The 27,258-nt window shown below is 39.9% G+C and overlaps 1 protein-coding gene across 1 annotated transcript in view; it reads right to left on the minus strand.

The window, feature by feature from the left end:
- Window positions 1–27,258, minus strand: part of LOC135212649 (uncharacterized) — a 209,210-nt gene that overhangs the window by 155,286 nt on the left and 26,666 nt on the right. Inside the window, exons 4-5 of the mRNA XM_064246276.1 lie at window positions 17,403–17,617; window positions 3,655–3,715 (exon numbers count right to left, since the gene is read on the minus strand). Coding sequence (XP_064102346.1) covers window positions 3,655–3,715; window positions 17,403–17,617 — 276 coding nt within the window. The remainder of the gene's footprint in view (window positions 1–3,654; window positions 3,716–17,402; window positions 17,618–27,258) is intronic.

Consider the following 27,258-nt stretch of genomic DNA (forward strand, 5'->3'; position numbering starts at 1 on the left):
TTTTTTTATTTAAATAATTTTTTCTCCAATATTATTTGCAGTAGAGTTGCAGCCATGTTGCTGATGCACGATAATTTATAGTCATTAGCAGTGTGAAATTTTTTTTTCTTGGCTTCATTTTTTCCTTGCCAATATTTTCTCCATACCAAATAAAAGTAGTATAATGTAAAAATAAATGTCCTGTTCTACTTAATGTCATTTGTAACATAACTACAGTAATATTTTACTATCGTAGGATGGCTGAAATGCAAGCAAAAGTAGCAAAACAACTGTTTTCGTTCAGTTGTTTGTGGATAAACAAATAGATGGAGGAAACGTCAGCAAAACTACTGTTTTTATTCAGTTGTTTGTGGATAAACAAATAGATGGAGGAAACGTCAGCAAAACAACTGTTTTCGTTCAGTTGTTTGTGGATAAACAAATAGATGGAGGAAATGTCCATGCAGACCATAGTAAATGATTAGGCAAATGAAATTCCACATTTTCATTAGTTATATTACATATTAGGGCCAAATATGCGGTCGTGACACTGTCAAGGCATCGTTAACAAATCTGGGGCACCGTAAGGGGGATTGTGGCACCCATAGACTTTTGAATTTCAGTTAGTGCCTATTTTTGCTTAGCATCAGGCCCCCAGGAACGGAACCGGTCATTAACCAAGGGCTACCTTTACTGGAGCTTGTAGAAGGTTTTTGGGAACTAGAACACAGAAGAGTTAAACATGGGCAAAGAAAAAGACTGGCTTTAGGGAGGAGAGAAAGAACATGACATCCACACTCAAAAGCGGTAGAATTATAACTAAGGCATTACGAGATCAAGTTTGGGATGGTGGTGTCCCCCACTTCATTCGTGACAGATGCCAGAAGCCACCAATTCTTTGCATATACGGTTACTCTACTGTTTTTTACCAGTTTCCAGCTGGCACTAGAAGATTTATCCTAATGTTAAGACCCAGGCTTGTTCTGTGTATGAACAAATACGATTTTGAATAAAATACCAGCCATATTACAAACATGCATTTTTTTTTTTTAACATTTTCCTTGCTACAACTGTAAGAATTACTTAATTCAAACAGAAATTAAGAAGCACAGTAAACTTTAAAATATCTATTGTAAAAAGCTTATACAAAAGATGCTTCATTTCTTATTCCTATATCCATGCACCATTTCCATAGTGATCAAAGCAAACGCACCACCAAAAAGTTCACAAATTGCTCTCTTGATTAATTAAGCAGAAAGATCTTTTCTCAAGCAGTAAATAGTAACAAGTTTCAAAGAGGAGTGCAATTAGAAAGACTAACTGAAAAAGAATAAGCCTGGTGTCTGAGGTCTTCTGAGGTCTTCTCCGGTAAAACATCCCACTTCCTTTTATAAATATAAATGAAGAGGCCGAATACAATATCTGCATCCTAATGATGACCTTATTTCAGTGAACAGACATCAGCAACTTGTTCCCTAAGTTATGAAGAAGTTTGCTTGAAAACGTATGGTTTGAGAAGCTGATACCGAGTGCTAAGAAATTTAAACAGAAAGATACTCTCAATTACATTGGTATCTTTTGAAGAGTTGATTAGACTAACAAACCAAAGAAATGGTAGTCTGATAACAGAGAAGCTCATAATTAGACTGTCTGATATGAGTAGTATGCTTATCTTCATGACACAAAGGAAGCACGAGAAAGAAATGCAACACTAGGTATTGTTTACCTCACTTCTGTACATCATTAGAAAGTGGACTCAAAAGTTGAGTCAATCAGTTGGATGAAAGAACTTTATTAGTGCTAAACCAGTTGCCACCCAACCCTGACTACAGCGTAATGAATGCTTGTTAGGAATTTGACGGGGCAAAAACTGCCTGACTTGCCTTTTTACTCTCAATTTCATCAAGTAAATACAATGACTTCTGCAACACAATGATAAACAGAACTAAAGCTTAGAACAATAGTAATTTTATACCTCAAATACAGTTATGATAAAAATTTCTAAAGAAGGCCAGCTTCTACCACAAATTCAAAAGCATCCTCAAATTTATAACTTATACACTACATAATCTGGATGAGGTTATACTTACCACTGGCCTCAGAAAGAAATCAGTGTCTCAGAGCCTCAAGATTTGAGCATTCAAGCCAACAAATGCCTTACAATCACCAGCATCACAAAAATGCTGGTAAGCACCTGCCATCAAGGTACTGTGCATGTGTTGCATGTGCCTAATTTACTTATAATACAGAACCATATTCCACTGCCTGAGCATATTCCTACATTTCCAAGAAGACACATTACCTTTAATCTCTTTCATCTTATTTGAGGCGCTAGCTTCCTCAAAAGAAGTGGAATGTCATGATTAGAATGGAAAGGTCACTCATACAAGAGGCTGAACATCCACACATCTTTCATTCTGATTGGATTTCATTGCCAAGATGCAAACTCATGGTTGTCAAGACTTTATTACTGCCCCTTTTTCTATTCCAAGCTTCTCTTCAGTCATGAATAACAAAGATTTCAAATAGTAATGCCTGGCAATCATGATGTACTACTTTCAGAACTGATTCTTCCAAACTTTTTCTTGCTAAGGACTACAGTAAAAAGCATACCTTGAACAAAATGTCTTTCTGGTTGAGACGGGTATTATTGAAATCTTGCTGTTAATACTTCAATGACTATTGCAGACATGTGAAGGATATAGATACTTTCATCATCCCTTGCACAAAACTTAATCTTCTGTCTTGCATGTGGGTACATCAAAATGTCATTATACTTTTAATACCATTCATTTACAAGATGTGATTCATAAATGTTATCCCAAAGGGGATAAAGTTAATTGATCTTCATGAACCTAATTCTTACTTGCCATCATCCATCCTCCGATACAGACAATAGATGTGGACCATCTGGAGTATAAGCCATTACATCTCATATTAATGGTAAGTACTCTTCCCAACCTTTCAAAAAGTCCTCTTACCTTATACCAGCCCCAAACCATATACCATATTGCTCTGTCCTACCTAGAAGAAACCAACCTGTTACCCGAGACTTGACTCCTGGCTTGTTTTAACCTTAAAGCTGTATTTGGTTCCTACTATATGTTCTCAAAATTCAGAGTTTGACCTCTGCCTAAATGACAATTCAGTAATTTATATGATTTTATAAAGCAAAAAATTACATATAGTATAGCGTGATTCCTCCTCCAAGCATGATTCTCCTTCCTATCTTCAGAATTATTTCTTCAACTTTTTGGTTTTACATATTGGTAAGCTGGGTTACATACAAACCAACGCAAAGCTCCGTCACAAGTAAAATGGATAACTCTCATTTGCCTGTAATAAATATAAATTTTAAGGACCACAAAAGGAAGGCATGCAGTGTACCTGATTGATAGCTGTTCAGAAAAGCATTTCATCCTATAAAAATATACTATATATATAATCGCTTTGGGTAACTCACCAATTTTTTTTATGACCTACAGTTGATATTTTCTTAACAGCTTTCATCAACTTCTACCTGTTTTCCTATTTCATCCTCTCAAGCAACTCTGAATATACTATGAAGTGTCAAAATCTGTCACACAAAACCAGAGGAGTAACACTGAAGAAAAGTTTCACAACTTCCGGTATAAAGCATAAAAAATCAATACATAAGAAATACAAGAAGCTTACATCCTCAGCCGCAACACTTCCGTCCTCCACCCTCACCACAACAGCACGGCCGCTTACATGGCTGCTCAGGAGAAGAGCAAGGTTAAAAGGTTCAAGTTAGTACAGGAAGCATTACTACATGCTACTTAAGTGCAGGTTAGTAAGAACTTTACAATCAACAACAAATTTAATGAGTATGTTAATGCTAAAAAGGCACACTTCATGCACAATTTACAGTGGGCCCATATTTGTGTTCTCCAGATTTGAGAATTTCTCTCTAGACCGTATCTACCCATTATTCACGGGTAATTTGCCTATTCGCGGTATTTTTCCATGAGAAATATCTAGAAATTCCTGGTTTTTTCATCAATTTCATCATAAAATGCACTTTTTGTGGTAAAACTATTTAAAAAACCAGGTATAATATTTTGAGTGGGGTTTTCTTGAGTTTTACCAAGCAAAATAGGCCGTTTTCAGTGTTTTTATAAGGGTTTCAATTATTCGCAGATTCTAACTATTCGTGGGAGGGCCTGGTACACATCCTCCGCGAATATGGGGGGAACCACTAGAAAATTCTTTTTCTATTAAGAATTGAAAAAGTACATTATTACAATCTTAATATTAAAAATGAGGATTCTGATATTCTAAATGATCATTGGGATGTGGAGTACAATTTCAGATAACTACACAATTACTTTATAAATTTACGCATCACTATGAATCATTGCATGAATTAAGCATTAACATGAAACTTACTGGAACATAACCAAGACAATACAAGACCGAACTGTGTTCCTTTAACCCTTAAATGCCGAGCTGCTATTTACCAAAGTGTCTCTTGTATGCCGGCGGCGTTCGGGAGTTAGCGCCGAAGCAGAAAAGTTTTTTTCAAAAAATCACAGCACGCTTAGTTTTCAAGATTAAGAGTTCATTTTTGGCTCCCTTTTTTGTCATTGCCTGAAGTTTAGTATGCAAATATCAGAAATGAAAAAAATATCATTATCATATAAATATTAGAATATATGACAGCGCAAAACAAAAAAAATACACAATTGTCTACAAATCGTGCTGTGAGCACAACGGTTAAAGTTAATTAGTTAATTTTTTTCGTTGTATTGTACACTAAATTGCAATGATTTTGTTATATAACAAATTGTAAAACGATCAAAGCAACAAAGAGAAAATATTATCACAAAATAATGCATGAATTCGTAACATGCGGACGTAAAAAAAGTTTTCTTCAATAATTCACCATAAATCAAATTATTGTGCTAGAGACTTCCCGTTTGTTGCGAAATGAAGGTAATTGATTGAATATTACTAGACTGTATGTGTATTAGCTTACAATTTTAGTTTTCGACCATTTCGGTCGAGTCAAAGTTGACCGATAAACTGATAAAAGCTACAATCATGAGTTATTTTTTGTTGTATTCTACATGAAATTGCACACATTTTCATAAATAAAACTTTATGTAACGGCTCATATAAAACTGCAAACATTAGGACAAACTGACGAAAGAATTTCTAAGATTTTCAGCAGTTACAGTGCGCGGACGTAAGGAAAACGGTGTTTTTCAAAAATTCACCATAAATCGAAATATTGTGCTAGAGTTTTCCAATTTGTTGCAAAATGAAGGTAAATGATTGAATATTACTAGAATGTAATAGTTTTAGCTTACAATTGCGTTTTTCTACCATTTCAGTCGAGTCAAAGTTGACCAAAGGTTGAAATTTTGGCACTTATCGTGATTTATATGAAAATATTTCAAAACTGAGAAAGCTACAACCATGGGTTGTTTTTAGTATTCTACATGAAATTCCACACATTTTCATATATAAAACTTTATGTAATGGCTAATATAAAACAGTGCAAACATTACAACAAACTGACGAAAGAATTTCTAATATTTTCGGCAGTTACCGTGCACGGACGCAAGGAAAAAGGGTTTTTCAAAAATTAACCATAAATCGAAATATTGTGCTAGTTTTCCAATTTGTTGCAAAATGAAGGTAAATGATTGAATATTACTAGAATGTAAGAGATTTAGATTACAATTGCGTTTTTCGACCATTTCTGGTCGAGTCATAGTTGACCAAAGGTTGAAATTTTGGCACTTATCCTGATTTATATGAAAATATTTCAAAACTGATAAAAGCTACAACCATGGGTTGTTTTTTTTGTATTCTACATGAAATTGCACGCATTTTCATATATAAAACTTTATGTAACGGCTAATATAAAACTGTGCAAACATTACGACAAACTGACGAAAGAATTTCCGATTTTTACAGCAGTTACCGCTTGGATGTAAGGAAAAAGTTTTACGAAAAATTCACCATAAATCAAACTATTGTGCTAGAGACTTCCAATTTGTTGCAAAATGAAGGTAAATGATTGTATATTACTAGAATGTAAGAGTTTTAGCTTACAATTGTGTTTTTCAATCTTTTTGGCACTTATCGTGATTTATATGAAAATATTTCAAAAATGATAAAAGCTACAACCATGGGTTGTTTTTGTTGTATTCTACATGAAATTGCGCACATTTTCATATATAAAACTTTATGTAACGGCTAATACAAAACGGTGCAAACATTACAACAAACTGACAAAAGATTTTCCGAGATTTTCGGCAGTTACCGCGTTAGGACATAAGGAAAAAAGTGTTTTTCAAAAACTCACCATAAATCGAAATATTGTGCTAGAGTTTTCCAATTTGTTGCAAAATGAAGGTAAACGATTGAATATTACTAGAATGTACGAGTTTTAGTTTACAATTGCAATTTTCGATCATTTCTGTCGAGTCAAAGTTGTTCGAAGGTTGAAATTTTTGCACTTATCGTGATATGAAAATATTTCAAAACTGATAAAAGGTTCAACCATGGGTTATTTTTTGTAGTATTCTACATGAAATTGCGCACATTTTCCTATATAAAACTTTATGTAACGGCTAACATAAAACTGGGCAAACATTACGACAAACTGACAAAAGAATTTCTGATTTTTTCGGCAGTTACACCAGGTGGACGTAAGGAAAAAGTTTTTTTCAAAAATTCACCATAAATAGAAATATTGTGCTAGAGACTTCCAATTGTTGTAAAATGAAGGTAAATGATTGAATATTACTATAATGTAAGAGTTTTAGCTTACAATTGCGTTTTTCGACCATTTTGGTCGAGTCAAAGTTGACCAAAGGTTGAAATTTTGGCACTTATCGTGATTTATATGAAAATATTTCAAAACTGATAAAAGCTACAACCATGGGTTGTTTTTGTTGTATTCTACATGAAATTGCACACATTTTCATATATAAAACTCTATGTAACGGCTAATATAAAACGGTGCAAAAATTATGACAAAGTGACAAAAGCATTTCCGAGATGTGTCCCTGATGCTTTTCAGTGCAAGAAGAAAGAAATTCGCGCATGCGCGCCTGGGTAGCACTTGTAAACAAAACAACAGCTTGATTCGTGAACTCCCAGCATCCCTCAAGGCGCGCAATTTAAAAAATTTTCCCAACTAGGCCTATAACTATTTTTCCACGAATATTTAAAAAAAAATTTGTAGTTGACATATCGTAGTAAATTAAGCACCCGACAGACAATTTTAGTCGACGTATTATATGACCAGTCAGCGTTTAAGGGTTAATGGATCACACCCAAGATGATGACACAGACCAATATGCTTAGGATGAAAAAATATATTAGCCACTATAAAGGAATTTACACATGGCAGGAAACTCATACAAAAGTAAATATCTCAATGTGCTGGGTATAATATAAGATCTAAGTTAAATTGCAATTATGTTACTGACTCACTTCTTGTAAGCCACGTAATCACTTTGTAAGTATACATAAAACTATTTTATAATAAAAATGGCATTTTTATACAAGTAACTTACCAAGTAATTACATAACTGAATCCCACATTGGCAGGAAGTGTGAGACATGGACATATACCTCAATCTCATGAGATTCGAGTTGTGCGAATTCACAGTACGTAGTGTGAACTTTTCATTGGAACCTTACTAATTACCAAACACAAGTATTTCACAGACATCCAAACGCAACATTTTCGAAAAAAAAAAAAGTGTTTGCTTAATATTTTATGTAATTTATAGTTTTCAAGCTTTTACATACGTAAATTAAATGATGTTAAATATAAAACACACTCTCTCTCTCTCTCTCTCTCTCAATATTATTATCATTATTCCAAATATTATTATTAATGATGATGATAACAATAATATAACTACAATTATAAAATTTGCATGTGATAGTATTTTAAAGAAATAAAATTTCCATTTCACTTTTAAGAAAAACGCTCCCAGAAGAACCTGCCACTGATGAGCTGACTGATGTGGTTCCGACAGGAAGTCGGAAGTCGCGCGCCGCCACCCGCAACTTCTCCAATCTCTGATCCAACCGGAAAACTTTTGTCACTGTCGTATCGATGACCATGCACAGGTAAAGAATCCTTTGACTGGGTACGAGGTTCGACTTTTCCTGGTTGACTAATATGCCCAGTTCCAGACAGAACCGAAGTAGACGATCTTTTTCCTGCAATAGCTTTTCCCTGAAAACTGCCAAGACCAATCAATCATCAAGGTACCTTAGCAAACGGATCCCCTGAGCATGGGCCCAACTTGACACGAGAGAGAAAACCCTTGTGAACATTTGAGGGGCTGTTGTCAGCCTGAAGCACAAGACTGAACTCAAAGACCTCGTCCCCAAGAGAGAAGCGAAAGAACTTCCTGGACGTTGGATGAACAGGTATTTGGAAGTATGCGTCCATTAAGTCTATCGACAGCATGAAGCCTTTCCTCAGAGTTGCCAACACCGAACAAGGGGTCTCCATCTTGAACCATGTCTTCCTGATGAAGTGATTCAAGGTGGAGAAGTCGATCACAGGTCTCCATCCTCCCGACACCTTGGACACCAAGAAGATGTGACTAAAACCCCGGAGATGGATGCACCACTTCCTCTACCGCATCCTTGTCCAGCATCTTCTGCACTTCCTCCCGAAGAGCCAAGAACTTCAGAGAATCTGGAGGATATGCCTTCCTGAGCTGCGGCTTGTCCGACAGAGGAGGAGAGAAGTCGAATGGCAGTAGGTACCCCACCCGAAGGACATCTACCACCCACTTCTCTGCCCCATAACTCTGCCACTTGGCCCAATGGCCCGACAGGCAACACCCCACCCGTGGCGCAGGAAAGGGAAAGGCGCCTAACCTACCGACAGCCCCCTTTACCTCTGCCCCTTGGGCCCCTCCTTGGCTTAAAGGAATGAGAGCGAAAGGGACGTTGATCCTCTGACCTAGGCCGAGTCGAATGGGAAGGCCCTGCCGAACTCGAATTCCTCAACGGCCTACCAGGCGACAATCTCCTTTACTGCTGCTGGACTGGGGGAGGAGGAGGAGCCAGACGTCTCCGAGGACGAGACTCCAACTTAGACATGGCCTGGTGCACCATTCTGTCTTTGGTGTCAGCCCGGCACTGGTCTATCGCATTCTCGAGCTGTCCGAGGAAATAAAAACTGGGACTCCAACAGATTTCCGTTCCTCAAGGCCAGCAAGGACTCTGTGTCAACTGATCTCTCCATCCTAGACATAGCCGTGTCTCTTCTAATCAGAAGAGGGTTAGCCCATAAATTAACACTGAGGTGAGCCAAATATGAAAATATCTTGCCTCCGGACTGCAACAGATTGGCAAGGGAGGATGCTCTCACCAACCCTTCTGGGGGCCTGTCAGAATAGCTTCTGACAGGTCCCCTGAAGGGTTGGTGAGTGCATCCTCCCTTGCCAGTCTGTTGCAGTCCAGAGGCAAGGCGTTTTCATATCTGGCTCACCTCAGTGACCACAGAACAGAAGTCCTGCCAAGAAACCGTCTGCAACATGGAGGCTGCCGTCGATTCCAATGCTGAGGCCTCTCTTGGAGAGACAAGGACGGAGCCATTGACCTCAACTCCTCCAAAGTCAATCCCAGCTTCAGGTGAATGACGTCTGGGTCAAGATGGCGTGACATCAAAAATGTGGAGTTCGTAGCATGGTACTTCCTATGTCTCGTGAGAGGCGGGGGTAGTAGCTTGGAAGAGCCCCTAGAGCAAAGCGAACCATCCCGGTCCGAAACAGAGGCATTAACCTTATGCAAGACCGACTGGACGTGCCCCGATAAAGGAAGTTGAAGAGATGATTTGGGATCCTGTGTAGCTCCCACCAAGGCTTCCAAGCAAGGAGTGGTGTAAGACAACCGAGCCTGAGTCCACTTTCCAAATTGTTGAACCCACAAACGAGATCAACAACTTCCGAAAAGGAAGACAAAAACTCTTGCGTGTCTCCCTCCTCCTGCTTCGGCAACGGAGACTGACGAGCAGAAGGATGTGTAGGCTCCTCTAAGGTACATTCCCCATTAAAATTAATGGAAGGATCAGCAGCCAAACAGCCCGAAACACCAACTAACCTGTCTAGGCTGGGTCCATGTGTTGGCTCCCGAGACGAACCCACTATAACACTAGGAACATAACTACGCACTCCTCCAACAGATGACTTATTAACATGTCTGTGAATGGTCATAGGCGTGGCAGACATACGAACGTGAGTTGGAGGGGAATCCCGAACACTCAAGATCGAAGGAGAATCCCCCACAGTCGAACTCTTGGAAGCACCAGTGAGAGGGGGCAGACAAACACTCCTGCTGCTCCAACTCCGCGCTCACCACCTTCGACTTCTTGACAGGCGCCTTCAGATCCTTACGGCGACGGATAGGCCTTGGAGAAGAAGGAGCACTTGCATCATGTGCACGGACAGGGGAGGTTGCAACACAATCGCGATGTGCATGGACGGGGGAGGTTGCAACACGCTCACGATGTGCATGGTCAGGGGAGGTTGCAACACGCCCACAATTCGATGCAGAGGACGAAGCAGCCACTGCATATTGCACAGGGGAAGAGACACTAACACTCTCCGAAACACCAACTCTCTCGAGAACACTTCCACGTTGTTCCTCCCTCATAGGCGAAGAAAGAGCAAAGTCCTTAGCCTTCCAATGCTCGATACACCAACATGGCGTAGAGGGGGAAGAGGGGGAAGAGGGAGAGGAAGACAGCACTGGCTTCTTATGCGATTTCTTCGCAGGAGGCGGGGACTAAGCAATAAGTTTCCTTCCAGTCCTCCCAACCGACAAGGCAGCCAACTTATCATCCAAAACAGAGTCCAACCTCTTAAGCACTGCCTGGCATATAACCTCAAACTGATCTGCCAGAGAAGGCTCCAATGACATGGAAGGGATATGTAGCGAACTGGGTGGTAGGGATGACGTCACGGCTGAGAGAGGCAGTGCAGAGGAGATGACTGTGAGTGATGTATCGATGGGAATGATGTCACAAGTGGTGATGACGTCACGGCTTCCCCTCGGTCTGAAGGGGAATCAGACGCCACTGGAGGAAGAATACACAACGACAGATCCCGTGACGTCATCAACGAGGCTGACGCCACGGCTTCCCTCCGACTCGAAGAAGCGGCAGCAGACACTGGAAGAGCAATGCAAGATGGCTGACCTTGGCTACCCACAAAGACGAGGCCGGGAGGAGGGGGGATGGCCTGGCCAGCTGAGGAGGGGGGTAGCGAGCCTCCATAAAGTGCACTAGCAACCCCTCCAAGGACAGGGGACCCCCTAACCCAAGCGTCTTCCAAATTGCCGCCATCTTGGACGCCTCCGACGCTGGAATATATGAGAATGATGAAAAAGCCTCCCCCTTCCCGGGACTCAAATTAACTCCCGAAGAAGAAGGGGCGACATTACAAACATCAGCCTGGTGGCCTCCCGATAATTCCAGCGACGAATCAATGGAAGAAAAGGAAGGAGACACAGGAGCAACGCTACTATGGGGGTGAATACTGCAGGAGACGAAGCATCGGAAGAGGCGAAAAACCTTCCCATGAAGGAAGAGTCAAAACCCTCCAATGCTCTCTCTTGCTATAAAATGACTTCCACTGCTTTTTAGGCCATGCCCGGCATTCCATGCAAGGCTTCGTTATAGTACAAAAATTAGAACAGCACCTGCTACATGTGATGTGGGGATCAGTCGCCGCTGAAGCCAAAAAACTAGAACACAGAAAACCTGGAATTCCGGGGCAAACACGTTGACAAGGCCGAGAAGGAGCAGAAGAAGCCACAATATCAGCCAAACACACAAACACACACACTAAACACAATCGAAACGGGCAATGAACCGAGTAAGGTACAAGAGAGGTTAATCACGACTCTCGCCTAGGCAGTTAAAAAAAAAAAAAAACTGATGCGGTGGCATAGGTGAGTGGCCCTTGACCACTCTTTACCCGATCTACGCATGCATTGACAGAAATTACAAGATTCCTTACTTTCATTTTATTTTTAACTTGATCCAGCTGGGCGCTAAAAATGATCCTATTGTTAAGACCGAAGGTTTGTTCGTGTATGAACAATAAGCGATTTAGGAGGTAAGCATTCCAGTGTACTGAGATATTACAGACTAAGAGCTAAGAAGGGGTTGTTGCTGATGAATAACAATTAATAGCTCAACAGAGCAGTTAATATGATGAAAATACACTCATTCGATGAGTATTGTTAGGGGTCATGTGCATAAATTTATGATGGCGTTCACCCTTCAGGAATGTAGTCAGCAGACCACAAGGGAATTGAGACAGACAGTCCTTACAGTGGGAAAGCAAACGATTTGGTAAGTAAAATTCTATTTGCAGTTATAGTTATCTTAATTATTGTGGTAATGACTGAGAAACTGACTTTAACATAAGTTAAGGGATTTACCTCTCTTAGTGTTAAGGAGTTATCATTTAACTAAAATGGCAAAATTGTCACTACTGTGAATATTTATGTTATGTGAATATTTATGTTATGTTCAAATTGTAATAAAGCCAAGATACAGTCGATTTTTCAATCAAATACTCACGTAGGGCCATCTATACTAGCCTATACTTCTACAAGAATTATATTTAAATTTTGCTATGACTGACAACCTGTTTATTCAACCTACTTTTGGAATTTAGCTTACAACTTCTTTAAAGTAAACTGATACATAAAAAGATGTCAATGGTATTGTAGTGGATAAAGACCCCTCTCAAAGCTTCATGGGTTATACAGCATCAAGCACTCCAACATGGGACTGGTTGCATTTTAAACCGACTACTGATAAGAGTGAAAGATTTCAAGCTGGCACTATTCATATTTATAATAAAAAAAAGGTAAATTCCAATACCATCACCAACTACTACCCAAAGAAGTCTAGGTAACTCTTCATAGGATGTGTTAATCAAATTTTCACAAGACTTGCACAAAATATCTTCCAACATAGGCTGTATGCCATTCAAGTCTTCCAGAAGGACCTATGGTCATGGCAAATGGTCAACCAGTGTCAAATTTGTTTAAAAATTTGGTTAATTCAATTAGATGAAGGCAAATAATTGGAACAAAATGTATATCCTGTCTCAATAGCAATGCACCTCTGTCTTGCTACAAGAGATATACAAATTGGAAATTATCAGTGATTAATATTTGCAATGATTCATATATTGTTTTTACTGAAGTTACAGGAATATGTGAGTAGATCCATGACTTGATATATCAACTAGCTCATCTTCTATCTACTTTTTCATAATCTCCACCCATCTCAGCTGGACAGGACTCATTTTGGTCTTGTTTTTTGTTACAGGTAGTCCCCAGTTATTGGCAGCCCGCCTCAGATATCGGTGATCCGGTTTTATGGGGTTTGCCTAGTGCCAAAATGTGCTGATAATAGAGTATTGGTGACAATATATACCTAACAGAGGTGTCATTAACCAGTAATCAGCGCCGACAAGCGCTGAAAATGACCAAAAAGCTGATTATTGGTGCTGATAAGTCCACACAATTGTCAATTTTCAATTATCAGTGATTTTTGCTTACCATCTAGCCGTTGGAAGGGAATCCCTGCCAATAACTGGGAATTGCTTGTATTTGTATTGTACTATGCAGTGTTTTAGTCTTTGGTGTATGGTTCTGGTCCTCATTTAATTTACCTAGTCTTCATAGTTGCTCCTTCTTTAGACTGGATACACCAGACTCTTGAGTGTCATTAGGCCTAATTTTCTCCTGTGTTGACGAGAAGGATTCTCCTTGTATCATTTGCTTAAAGAATGCCTATTACTGGCAATTTTAAATGTACTGTTCACCATATCTCCGAGAGCACAAACTTTCTCTTAGTGAAATATGATGCAAGTTTTTGAAAATACAAATTTGATGCATGATAGGACTTCCTAACACTTATCATTAGCGCTTGGACCAAAAGTGGAGCATGTGGCAAGTATCTGATTGTTTTTTCTGACACTTTTGACAATACTGCACAGATGGCTATCAGCTGGTTGACGGAAAATATTTCATAAAAAAATGTTTCACAGAAGAACATTTTGCTGAAATGATATTTCCCCCTACGGACGTATCAATGAAGGGTCAGGTTAAAGTGTTTCAATATTAATAATATGAAAACCTGAGATAAATCCACATGACATTCTCCTCATCCTGTTATATACAGCTAACTGGATACTACACAACTAAGATACATATATTTGTTGAGAAATTAAGATGCCATAAACACACATACAAAAAAAAAATTGGAATAAGCTTCAAAACTACTTCTTACTTCAGTCTTTTATGTAGTATTACTTTGGTGAATAAAAGTACTGTAGAAAAAATTACAAGCTTTCAAAAACAATACTAATTTTACAAGAAGCAAGATTCTTTACATTAGAAAGTTGCTGTACTGCACTGAATGTTTACTGATATAGGACACTTTACTTGAACTTCAGAGTGCAAACTTGGGAGCAATAACACTTTCTGATAACTACCATTGGTAGACGAGCATGGAGAAAAAACAAATTATAATATTTTGATAGACTGTTGTACATAAATAAATAAAGGCCACAATACAAGGTATAAAATTTTCAATTGCTTCAATTTATTTTGGTTAAATTATAAATATCAAATGTTCTCAGGATGAATACAGAAGTAAATTACCATGCAAGCCTGTCACTGACAGGTACCTATAGAATCATCAGACAAGATTAAAATATCCCAAGGTTAGGTTAGTCACTACCATACACTTGTTTCATTACATAATTCAACCACAAGCACACATACACATATGTACATATATTTATACATACAGATGGAAAGAAAAAGTGAAAATGCAAGAAATGAGCTATTTAATGTCAATTAAATTAAAAGCACTGACATAAGTAACCAACCACACAAGCCATGACTGATGTATGTATATAGGTCTGGACTTTGGAACAGGAGGTAGTTTTCAGTTAATTTCCAGTTAAAAGTTAAGTGCATAAACATGACTGCTATGTACATTGTACTTAGCTTAAATTTTTCACAAAAAATTTTTAAAAAGTAAAAAGTAAACAAACTTAAAATATATTCTACATCTGTGGTCTACACAGATGTGGCAAAACCATGCAAATGGTACTTGGATCCACATGTCAACAGCAGGTAAATGCCTCACTTTTCACTGGTCTGCTGCCATGCTGACAGTTTACTTGAATTCTAGTTTCCAGTTGCATGATTACCTATTTAAAGATTAACATTCATCAAATCACTGAATGATTATTCTATACTTTTTTTCACATCTTATCTTTTCTGCTTCATAATTCTTTGAGTGAAATAGTAACAGCCCCTGGAGAGGTATTTCAAGGATTTTCCAACTGTTCGTCAAGAGGGATGGTTTGCTACATTTTGTTCAGAAGCAATACTATTACTTTAGCAGTTAGTGTTTCTGGGGAGTGTTAGTACTATTTAGCATTGGGGCATTAGACCGATTCCCAAGTAAATTAGGCAATATGTGGTAAGTTCATTAGCCAATTTGCTAAAGTAAGTTCTTTACATAGTTTATGCCCAGTTTATAGGTTTAGTATACATCTGTCCAATTTATAGGTTAAATGTACATTTCTTGTATATAGGTAATGTACATCTGTTCAGTGCATTTCTTCAGTTTACACAATGGTTTAGTGTGCAAAGTTCACCTGTGCCAATTTTTCTTACCTTGTCCTAATTTCCTCTGCTGTGCATATTTTGGGATCCATTCTCTTACCTGGGTGCTAACTAGCAGGTGTCATTAGCCTTCAATTATTTAAATACTGCAATGGTTAGTTTTACATCGAATATTTGTATTATTTGATAACTGATAAATCTTCTTCAAAGACAAATAATTGAATATTTGTAACTGGTTATTGTAGGTCATACATATACACCTTGTACAGTTTTCTCAGCAACATTTTGATATTTTTGCTCTTAATGACTTACAGGCTTCTGTAACCGAGTTTTCATATTGCATGTTAGTAGACCTTCTGTTTACTTATATTTGCAATTTGTATAACTTTTATTTGTATTTGCTTTCATATCTCGCTTTACTTTGAGATACTTTTCATTAAGACTCCTGCACTATCATGATGCCTAACCTAGACAGGGGGCCCCTCATCTGTTGTGTAGTAGGTTTGCTCACATGACCTAACACACACTCCTCCTCAGCAGATTCATCAACTATGCAGAGATCCCACAAAGTGAGATGTGTTAGGAAAGCTTACTGGTGACCCTCACCATGCCTACTTGCCTACTTAAGAACTTTAAAAAAACTTCCCTACAGGTTCTCACACTAACAAATGACTTCGTTCCTGGCTTTTGGGCCAAGACAAGCAAGCTTCATGCTTTTTCTAGTGATTACCCATACTGGAAGGTGGAAATCTAAGTAGTACTGCAATTTAGAGCTAGTTTTGTGGTGAAGGCACCATTGCAAAGTGCCTTTTGCCTTTCCCCATTCCCTCTTGTTTCCTACACCAGAGGTTACATGGATTTTTCTTTTCTGTCCAGTAAGAGCGATTGTCTTTATTAGTAGGATCAAGGAATCAAGGATAGATAGATTAAAAACTCTTCCCTTCACAAGCTGCTCAGAAGAGCATATTCCTGGAAACACCATCTTACTGGCTCAGACATTAGCAAAGCAGTGCAGGTTAAAGATAAGATCTCCCTCCACATCTTTCCTTCTTAAATGTAACCCAGACGTCTTAATTTATTTTAATGGCAAGTACCTGTTAATCATTTTTTTTTAATTTTCACCCAAAGGAAGGAACATATAAACTTCATAAAAAAATTTGCTGAAGTCTAAATGCCTTATTTTACTTCTATTAACAGGTTCCTTGTTGCACACATGAGTCCCTGTCCTTCTCATTGCCTTTGGTTCATTGCTATCCTCTTTATAGATACCAAATGTCAGATAAACCAACTCTAAGTCCTTAAGAAACCTATATCACTCCACATAAATTGAGACAGGGACTAAACAGTACATATATGAATGATGAGTTTGTGAAGGTACAAATCTAATTTTCTAGAAACAAAAACCAATGTTTCTTCACTTATTAAAAGTGTCCTTCCTACACCTTTGTTAGCGGCCCAAATATATAAAAGTGAGGAAATACAGTGGAAATGTGGATCCCGATATCACAATGTGATAGTACCAATGCTTTGCCATTTTCTGTTTGGTCAAAAACAAATAATAAATAAATAAATAAATAAATAATAATAAAAAAAGTAGTGTGGAACATTTCAACTCCTTGAATTTGGGCTGCATTTGAGTAATGGGTTTGTTTGAAAAATCAATAATATGAAGATAGAATATTTATGAAAGACCCTCAGGTATGAATAAGATGTTAAACTACAAAAAACAGAAATACAGTACTTACCCTAAATACACTCCAAGATCCATGCATGGAACTAATTCATACTCTTCATAGATAGGAAGCTGCCATGTTTCATCCAAAAATGAAGCATTTTCAATTTTCATATCAAAGTTCAAATGAGAACATTGATAAAGAAGGCTCAGGAATATCTCCCCAAGAATTTCATCACCAATAATTGAGCTTTCATCATATAAGCCTTCATTACATTTCATACGCACCTGTTGGTAAGGTTATGGTCAAAGTTGTAACAAGTAAATTATATTCAATGAAAAGTGAATTGTATTTATAAACTTATATGAAAGTAAATGTATAAAAATCATCAAAAGAAAATAATAAAGGAGTTTAGTGGCTCAACCATCAAGGGACGGCTAAACACAGGCAGCCCCCGGTTATCAGCGGACTTGGTTATTGGTGGTCCAGTCTTAAGCTTGTATAGCGCTGAAAGTGCACCAATTTCCAGTCATCAGCACCAATAATAGAGTATTGGTGCCGATACATACCTAAAAGAGGAGCCATTAACCGATTATTGGTGCAATAAGCGCCAAAAATTGCCAATTTTCAGTTATCTGCAATTTTCACATATCATCAAGCCGTTAGAACGGTAGTCCCCCTATAACCGGGGACTGCCTGTAGCCGACCAGACAAACTTTAAGGTTGGCCAATTCAAGACAGAAGCCCATTAATGGAAAGAGGAAGATATGCAAATGCATATGGTGTAAGGGAAAAAAAATTTAAAACTTTTTCTGTACCTTCCACGGAAGTTGAAGGTGAATATTTACAACCCTGTGTAGGGCTTTCTTCCAAGACGTTCATAAATTTGACCTAGTTAAGCATGTTTTTGCTAATAATTAATTTTATTTCATGCTGTAAAATTATAATAATAGCTCACACAATATCATAACAGATAATACTATAATCAGTAACAAATTCTGAGTATATTTATTGTAAAATATTTATGAGATTTACCAAGATGGGGACATGCAATAACTTTTGAGATATAAATGTTTTTTCTAATATTTCTTTGTATTGTCCAAGATTACACTTAAACATAATTGACATTAAAAAAAATTATATTTTAATGATAAAATAAGGTTTCACATATACTTACCAAACAATTACATAATCAGAACCCTCCCTCCTCCCCACAGATGGATGTTGCGGCTCAACGAATTGAAGAGTCTAGCTCAGCCAGTACCAGGTATTCCCGAAATTGGGCGGGATCTGTATCACTTACACAAACAATGGCAGCACCGCTACTGCCGCCAGGAATTTGAATTTTCGACTGCCAGGTAAGAAAGCGTACAGCTAATGTAATTGTTTGGTAAGTATATGTGAAACCTTATTTTATCATTAAAATATCATTTTCACATAAGTGACTTACCAAACAATTACATTAGCTGACTTCACATTACCAGGAAGGTGGGTATATGGATAGCTTTATGAACAAAAACAACAGTCATGTGCTCACATTATATATAATGTCTGCAGTACCTTACCTTCTGAGAGAGCAGCTACAGGTAGATACTGCCTCTGGTTGGCGCTCTCATCACAAGTAAGAGACGTGGCAGTAAAAGACAGGGTTGTCCCTACTAATAGTGGGATTTTTGCAATCATGGAAGTGCACCAATGATTGACAAAAACAACAATAATTTGCCCTTGCCCTGGGCAAAAAGACCAGATATAAGAACTGGTGGGTACTTCAGGTACATGTACTCCCAGGCTTCCCACAAACTCAAAAAACCTCAAATTCAAGGCGAGGAGTTGATAAGAGGGAAAAAACCGGGTCCCCCTAGGCTTCCTCTCCCAACACCATTCCTGCTACTGACAACGGTCCCAATCTAAAGCAGTTTTCGTAAGTAGTTTCCACCTCCTTCAAATAGTGCGATGCAAACACAGATTTCGACCTCCAGAATGTTGTTTGCATAATGGAGGATAGAGACATATTCTGTCTGAAAGCCAAAGATGTTGCTACTGCACAAATCTCATGCGTCTCCACTTTCAGCACCCTAAGAGCATGTTCCTGAGTTTGGGCACGTGCTTCTCGGATCAAGCTCCTCAGGAAAAAGGACATCGCATTCTTTGAAAGAGGCCGAGACAGGTCTTTCACCGAGCACCAGAGTCGGCTCGACTCTCCTCTCACAGTTTCTGTCCTAGTCAGGTAGTGTCTGATGGCTCTAACACTACCTGTACATTCCTCATCTTCCGACCCGACTACATCCATTAGGTTCTTTATCTTGAAAGAACGGGCCCAAGGATTCGAAGGATCCTCATTTTTAGCAAGGAAGTCTGTTACATAAGAACAAACTGCATTGCCCTGGGCGAAACCCTCTTCCTTACTCATCGCCTGCAACTCGCTTACTCTTCCCGCTGTGGCTAAGGCGACTAGGAATAGTGTCTTCCTAGTTACGTCCCTCAAGGTTGCAGAATTCAACGGTTCGAATTGGGGGCCGTTAAGCCACCTTAAAACTACATCCAAATTCCATTCCACTTCTTCAGGCTTGAAAATCTTGGAGGAACTAAAGGATCTGATCAGGTCACTGATGTCCTGATTTGACGAAATGTCAAGGCTTGAAAAACCGATGAAAGCATGCCCTATATCCTTTAATAGTTGAAGTGGCCAACTTCTTGGTGTCCCTCAGAAATAACAAAAATTCTGCAATTTCTGTTACAGATGTCTCAGAAGAGATGCTATGTCGTCTGCACCACGACCTAAAGACTTTCCACTAGGACTGGTAGAGCTTGACAGAAGAGCTTCTTCTGCAGCTAGCTATAGCTTTTGACGCCCTTCGCGAAAACCATTTTGCTCTGACCAGGTTCCTGACAGTCTGAATCCTGTCAGGGCCAGAGCGGACAACCCTTGGTGATATCAGTTGAAATGGGGTTGTCTGAGAAGCGATGGATTTTGTGGTAGTAGTCTGGGAAAATCCAGCAACAGATTGAGAAGGTCTGGGAACCACTCTTTCCTGGGCCAGAATGGCACTTACATTCTGGTGTGATTGAAGCTTGTTTAAGACCTCTCTTATCATCCCGAAGGGAGGAAAAGCGTAAATGTTCAGTCCTGTCCAATCTAGCAGCATCGCATCTGTTCTCCACGCTAGCGGTTCTGGAATCGGAGAACAAAAAATGGGAAGGCGATTGTTCCTCGATGTCGCGAACAGGTCTATTGATGGTCTTCCCCAAAGCTTCCAGAGGTCCTGACACAAACTCTCGTTCAGAGTCCATTCTGTTGGTAACACCTGATTTACCCGACTCAGTTCGTCTGCAAACAGGTTCATTCTCCCTTGTACGAATCTTGGAAAAAGGGTGATCCTCTTCTCGTTCGTCCCGGTGAGGAGATCTTCGGCTATCTTGTTGGGAGAGAACAAGTGGGTCCCTCCCTGCTTCCGTACATATGACAACGCTGTGGTGTTGTCTGAGTAGACCGCTGTGTTTCTTCCTGTGACTAAATGGTCAAACGCTTGTAGCCCTAAGAGGATGGCCTTCAATTCCTTCCCATTGATGTGCAAGGTCTTTTCTCGTTCTGTCCACAGACCTGATACTCTCGTCTCCTAGAAAGGCTCCCCATCTGCTGTCTGACGCATCTGAGAAGAACTGCAGGTCGGGGTTCGATATGACTAGGGAAATTCCTTCTTGTAATCTTTCCCTCGAATGCCACCAACGAAGATCCACCTTTATCTCTTTCGTCAGGGGGGAAAACTAGTGAGTCCGACTGTGTCTTCCGAGACCAATTTGCTTTCAGGAAGAACTGAAGCGGCCTCATGTGTAGGTGTCCTAACCTGACAAAACTCTCCACTGAAACCAGGGTCCCGAGTAGGCTCATCCATTCGAGCGCTGAGCAGGACAGGTGAACCAGAAATTGCTGGACTGTCAACAGGCAGGACTCTATCCTCTTCAGGGAGAGAAAAACCCGAAAAGCTAGAGAGTCTAGTATCATCCCTAAATAGAGAATCCTCTGAGTTGGAATCAATTGGGACTTCTCCGTGTTTATTATGATACCCAATTGTTGTGTCAAAGTAAGCGTCTTCTCCAAGTCCTTCACACACTGACGACTGGATCTGGCTCTCAGGAGCCAGTCGTCTAAGTAAAAAGCTGTGTTGATCCCCATCAAATGCAGCCACTTTCCCAGAGGAGCGAGAATCCGAGTAAATACTTGAGGGGCAGTTGACAGACCGAAGCAGAGGGCTCTGAACTGGAAGACTCTCTTCTTGAAGACGAATCTCAGGAACTTCCTGGAGTTCTGATGGATGGGGACATGGAAGTATGCATCCTTCATGTCGAGAGATACCATCCAGTCCCCCAGTTGGATGGCTGACATTACCAATCAACTGGTTTCCAATCGGAATTTCGTCTTCCGGATGAAGAGGTTCAGAGTACTTATGTCCAAAACAAGTCTCCATCCCCCTGATGCCTTGAGGACTACGAAGAGCCTGTTGTAAAACCCTGAGGAGTTCGTGTTTGTCCTTTGCACTAGCACACAGTAAAAGGAAAAGCACTAGCACACAGTAAAAGGAAAAGCAAAAAAGTCTTCACGCAGTGAAGCAAACCAAGCACATGACAGAAGCGGGCAGAGAGGCGAGCAACACGTCCATCCACCAACACGGCCGAAAGCAAAGTGACTCCTCTCCTCGCAGTCGAGCTGACCGTCAACTGCCGGACAAGTAGTTAACTACCGAACCCCCTTGTTCAAATCTTACGACCGGTTCAGCTGCCGCTAAGTACCTTCCTATTGTTAAAGGACCGAGGGTTTGTATACGTATTGGAACAATGCAGTTTTATTATTACTATTATCATTATTATTATTATTATTATCATTATTATTATTAACAACAGAAAATATCAATGAACATTTTACATACTATGTGTGTGTGTGTGTGTGTGTGTGTGTTCTCAAAGAAAATACTTATAACGCTTCGAGCGAAACAGAGAGAGGAAAGTTACCACTATGACATACCATATCTTGTGTGGAGGAGAGAGAGAGAGAGAGAGGAGGGAAGAGAGAGAGAGGAGGGAAGAGGAGAGAGAGAGAGAGAGGGAGAGATGAGAGAGAGAGAGTAGAGAGAGAGAGAGATGAGAGGGAGAGAGAGAGAGAGGAGAGAGAGAGAGAGAGAGAGAGGGAGAAGAGGAGGAGTTATCCTTAATTAAGAGTGTGAAATGGATAGATTATTGTATTTCTTTAAAATACTATCATGTAATATGAATTTTGTAATTACAGTTACATTAATATGATATTGTTATGATACAATAAAGTTTGTTCATACTTACCTGGCAGATATATATATAACTGTATTCTCCGAAGTCCGACAGAATTTCAAAACTCCCGGCACACGCAGTGGTCGGCCAGGTGGTAGTACCCATTCCCGCCGCTGGGAGGCGGGCGTCAGGAACCATTCCCATTTTCTGTCAGATATTTCTAGTGCCACTGTCTCCTGAGGGGAGGTGGGTGGGCACTTTGATTATATATATCTGCCAGGTAAGTATGAACAAACTTTATTGTATCATAACAATATCATTTTGTTCATGAACCTTACCTGCCAGATATATATATAGCTGAATCCCACCTTTGGAGGAAGGGGGAGACAGACTCGGATTTTGGGAAACAATTCCATTTACATGATTGATATCTTGGTTCCTTACCTGTTAGCATAGCTGACTTCGTGAGTACCGTCACCCAAGTCTGCTTCTGCTTTACTAGAGACTCCAGCAAGGTAGTGACCTGCGATGCTGTTGAGTTCTAGAGGATCTGTCAACGGGGGCGTGACCACAAAAACAACTAGATCCTACATTATAGACCTCCAATTTTTTTTTGGGTAATGCATTCCTAGAGGTGCCAGCAAGGACGTGACCTGTGTAGCTGGTGCGCTCTAATGAACTGTCACGGGGAGCGTGACCACAATGTGACAGATCATATAGGTGTTGATTAGACACCGAATGCTGTTAATGCTTCACTGGAGGTGCCAGCAAGGACGTGACCTATATAGCTGGTGCGCTCCAGATGATTTGTCAACGGGTACATGACCACAATGTGACAAACATTTTACCCTATTATGAGGGCGAAGCAAAAACATTACCACCTGACCTAGCCTATCTGGTTAAACTTCGTATAACCAAGGCTAATGGAGGGAAGTCCGCCTAAGGCGGCCGACCCAAGACCACAATAAACTAAACACCTAAATAAGCATAAATAAACTAAAAATAAAAAATAAAAAGAAATAAAATTAAAAAGTCCAAACTAACATATTATTTCCTAAATGATAGGAAGAGTGCTACTCTCTGTACCCAATATAGTGTCTGCTGCGACATATGGGCCCAAAGAGCAATAGTTTCTCGTATGTAGTCCTCACCTCCCGAAGGTAGTGAGAGGCAAACACTGAATTACTACGCCAAAAATGTGGCATTCAAGATCATTAAGTGCCATGTTCTTTTGGAAGGCTACCGACATAGAAATAGCCCTCACTTCATGCGCATTCACCTTCAACATTTTCATATCACTGTCTTGACAGGATGAATGCGCTTCCTTGATGGTGTCCCTCAGAAAAAAGCCAAAGCATTCTTCGACATTGGTAAATTTGGCTTCCTTACCGAACACCACAAGTTATCCGAAAGACCTCTACAATCCTTAGTCTTCTGTAGGTAGAATTTTAGAGCCCTGACAGGGCACAGAACTCTCTCTGGCTCACGCCCAATGATTTCGGCCATCCCTTTAATTTCGAAGGTCCTAGGCCAAGGGTTAGACGGATTTTCATTTTTTGCCAGGAACGTTGGCTCAAGGAACAAACCGCGTTATAACCTTTAAAGCCCACGTATTTGCTAATCGCTTGTACCTCGCTGACTCTCTTTTCGCCGTCGCCAGAGCAGTCAGGAAGATAGCTTTTCTAGTAACATCCTTCAGGGAAGCCGTATGCATAGGTTCGAATGACTGGGACATGAGAAACTTCAGAACTACATCCAAGTTCCAAGACGGCAACCTGGGTTGTTGAACCTTCGTTGTTTCAAAAGATCTCAAGAGATCGTGAAGGTCTCTGTTGTCCGCCAAATCCAGGCCTCTGTGCCTAAAGACAACTGAAAGCACACTCCTATACCCCTTGATTGTAGAGACTGCAAGTTTTAGATCCCTTCTCAGATATAAAAGGAAGTCAGCAATCTGGCTCACAGAGGTCGTGGTGGAGGAAATGCCGTTCTTCTTGCACCAACTCCTGAAGACTGCCCACTTCGATTGATGGCCCGCCCAGCCTCCCCTCAGGAGACCGGTGGAAGGAAAAATTCTGGCTGGAAAGGGAGATTGGTTCTTACAGCCGCCACCCAGCGGCGGGTAAGGTAGATCACCTGACCTACCTGTCGCGTGTGCCGCGAGTTTTGAATTCTGTCGTGACGTCAGAGACGTATAGCTAAGTATATATCTGCCAGGTAAGTATGTACAAAACCTTATTGTATACTAACAATAACATTTTCGTGCATAATCCATTCCAGAACCTCCAATATCCAAAATGTACGAAAGCTGAAACAATAATTCTCATGAAGAATATGTAATGTAAATAGTATTAATGTGTTCATATTGCACGACGGCCACGGCTGGATGAGTCTCCTTGGGATGTTGGCCTCAGTAGAGCATTTTGTCTCCCTAGGGAGACTACATCTAAGAGTTCTTCAATTCTCCCTAAGAGACAAATGGGACAGAAGTAGACATCCCAACTCATTCTAGTTTCCGATCACCCAGGAAATCAAGAAACACTTACGTTGGTGGAAATCAAGAGACAGGTTACTAGTAGGGAAGTCTCTTTTCCTCAGAACCCAGATTTAAACTTTATTCTGACACATCAGATCTGGGCTGGGGAGCTCTCTTAGAAAACAAAGAATCTCCGGGACGTGGTCGAAGGATCAACTTCGTTGGCATGTAAGTGTCGAGGAGTTGAAAGCAGTACAATTGACCCTGATGGATCTTTCCTTAGTAGCGTCCAGAAGGACAGTTGCAATCCACTTGGACAACACAACTTCTCTAGCTTACATAAGCAGACAAGGCGGAACACATTCATTCTCCTTTTGCGAGGTAGGAAGAGACCTCGTCGTATGGGCGGAACAAAATCAGACTTCGTTGATGACAGATTTGTTCAAGGAAAAGGGAACGTCTTGGCAGACTAGCTGAGCTGCAGGAATAAAGTCATTCAGACAGAATGGACCTTGGATCCACTGGTATGTTTAGACCTATGGAAACTCTGGGGGACACCAATGTTGGACCTTTTTGCGATGTTGAAAAACTTTCGACTTCCATTTTTTTGCTCCACAATTCCGGATCCTTGAGCATGGGCAACAGATGCCATGCTACTTGATTGGTCCAACAAGTTTTTCTATGCTTTTCCCCTGTTCACAATGATCAGGGAAGTATTGAACAAATTCCAGCACCATCAAAATGTACCAATGATCCTGATAGCACCATTTTGGTCACTTGAGGGAAAGGTTCCCAAAATTAATATGTCTACTGGTAGACTTTCCAAGACCCCCACCTCAAAAGAGAAAGCTTCTGTTACGCAGTGCACCAATTTTTATGTGGTGCATTTTGTAAGGTAGAGTGTTCGAGTTATATGATCGCTTACCTGCTTTTTCTTCTTGATAATGCGTTCTGCAGTCTGGTCCTATGTATACTTTATGCTTCTTCTTAATGTTAGTTCTGGATTAGTAATCTTACTAGGTTAAGGCTTAGTCTCTCTGGAGAAGTTTGAATGAGACGAACAGCAGTTTCTTTAGTGTGCAAAGAATTAGAGGTACATGCAACTACAAAACTTATAAATCTATTGTTGGACTCTGGCAATATTCCTACTTCTGTGCTCAATGACAGCTGCCAGTCCACTTTTTCTTCTTCTGTCGGTCTGGAATTCAGCCACCCTCGGTTCAAATTCGGCACCACCTCCTTAGGCGGTGTAGATCTGGTTCTCCGCCCAACTGGATTCTTGATTCGTGGAGTGGTGTTTCCTTATCTTGTCCCCATCCACTTTTAGGTGGGGTTAACATGTTAATTCATCCTTTTCCAGGCAGAATCAATAATTTAACATGTTAATACCTCCTCCGGGAGGCAAAGCTGCATTCTTTCTAGAAGCTGAGTAAGTTTGGTGCAAAGTCACAGGTTAAAGATTTTATGACGGTCTTAAGATTTTAATTGTGATTGTGTTATGGTTCAACTTCCTGTGACTAAGGTTTTGTTGATCAAATTCTGGCTCACGCACCAAACTCAATTCTCTCTCTCTCTCTCTCTCTCTCTCTCTCTCTCGCTCTCTCCTTCTCCTCTCTCCTCTCTCATCTCTCTCTCTCTCTCTCTCTCTCTGTGTGTGTGTGTGTGTGTGTGTGTGTTTCATTTCAACTTCTTTCATCAAAAGTTGGCTCTGACAGGGTACAAACTATCAAAAGACTCCTCAGAGCAAAAGGGTTTCCAAATGCAGACTTTAGTCGTCATCTGACGTATACCAAAGCAAGTGGACAATATTCCGAAACTGGTGCATAAGCAATAGATTCTCTTCTACTAAAACATCTTTAACAGAGATTGCTAACTTCCTTTTATTTTTGAAGGAAACAAAAGTATTATCCTCTACCATGATTCAGAGCAATCCTTTCCCCAGTGTTCAGGCACAGAGGTATTTTTCCACAAATAAAGATATTTTGGACTTAATTAAATCCTTTGATACGAAGAAAAGAAACACAGAACTTGTCTCATAGAATTTAGATATAGTGCAAAAGTGGCTCTTGTTCTCAGTTTGAACCCCCAAGATTCAGCATCTTCTCATAATTTGACAAAGAAAACTCTTCTTAGTGGCTCTTGCAAGAGCTAGAAGAGTTAGTGAGATACAAGCAATGGACAAAAGTCAGTTTTGCG

Source organism: Macrobrachium nipponense, chromosome 41 (assembly GCF_015104395.2).
Source record: "Macrobrachium nipponense isolate FS-2020 chromosome 41, ASM1510439v2, whole genome shotgun sequence".
NCBI classification, from domain to species: Eukaryota; Metazoa; Arthropoda; class Malacostraca; order Decapoda; family Palaemonidae; genus Macrobrachium; species Macrobrachium nipponense.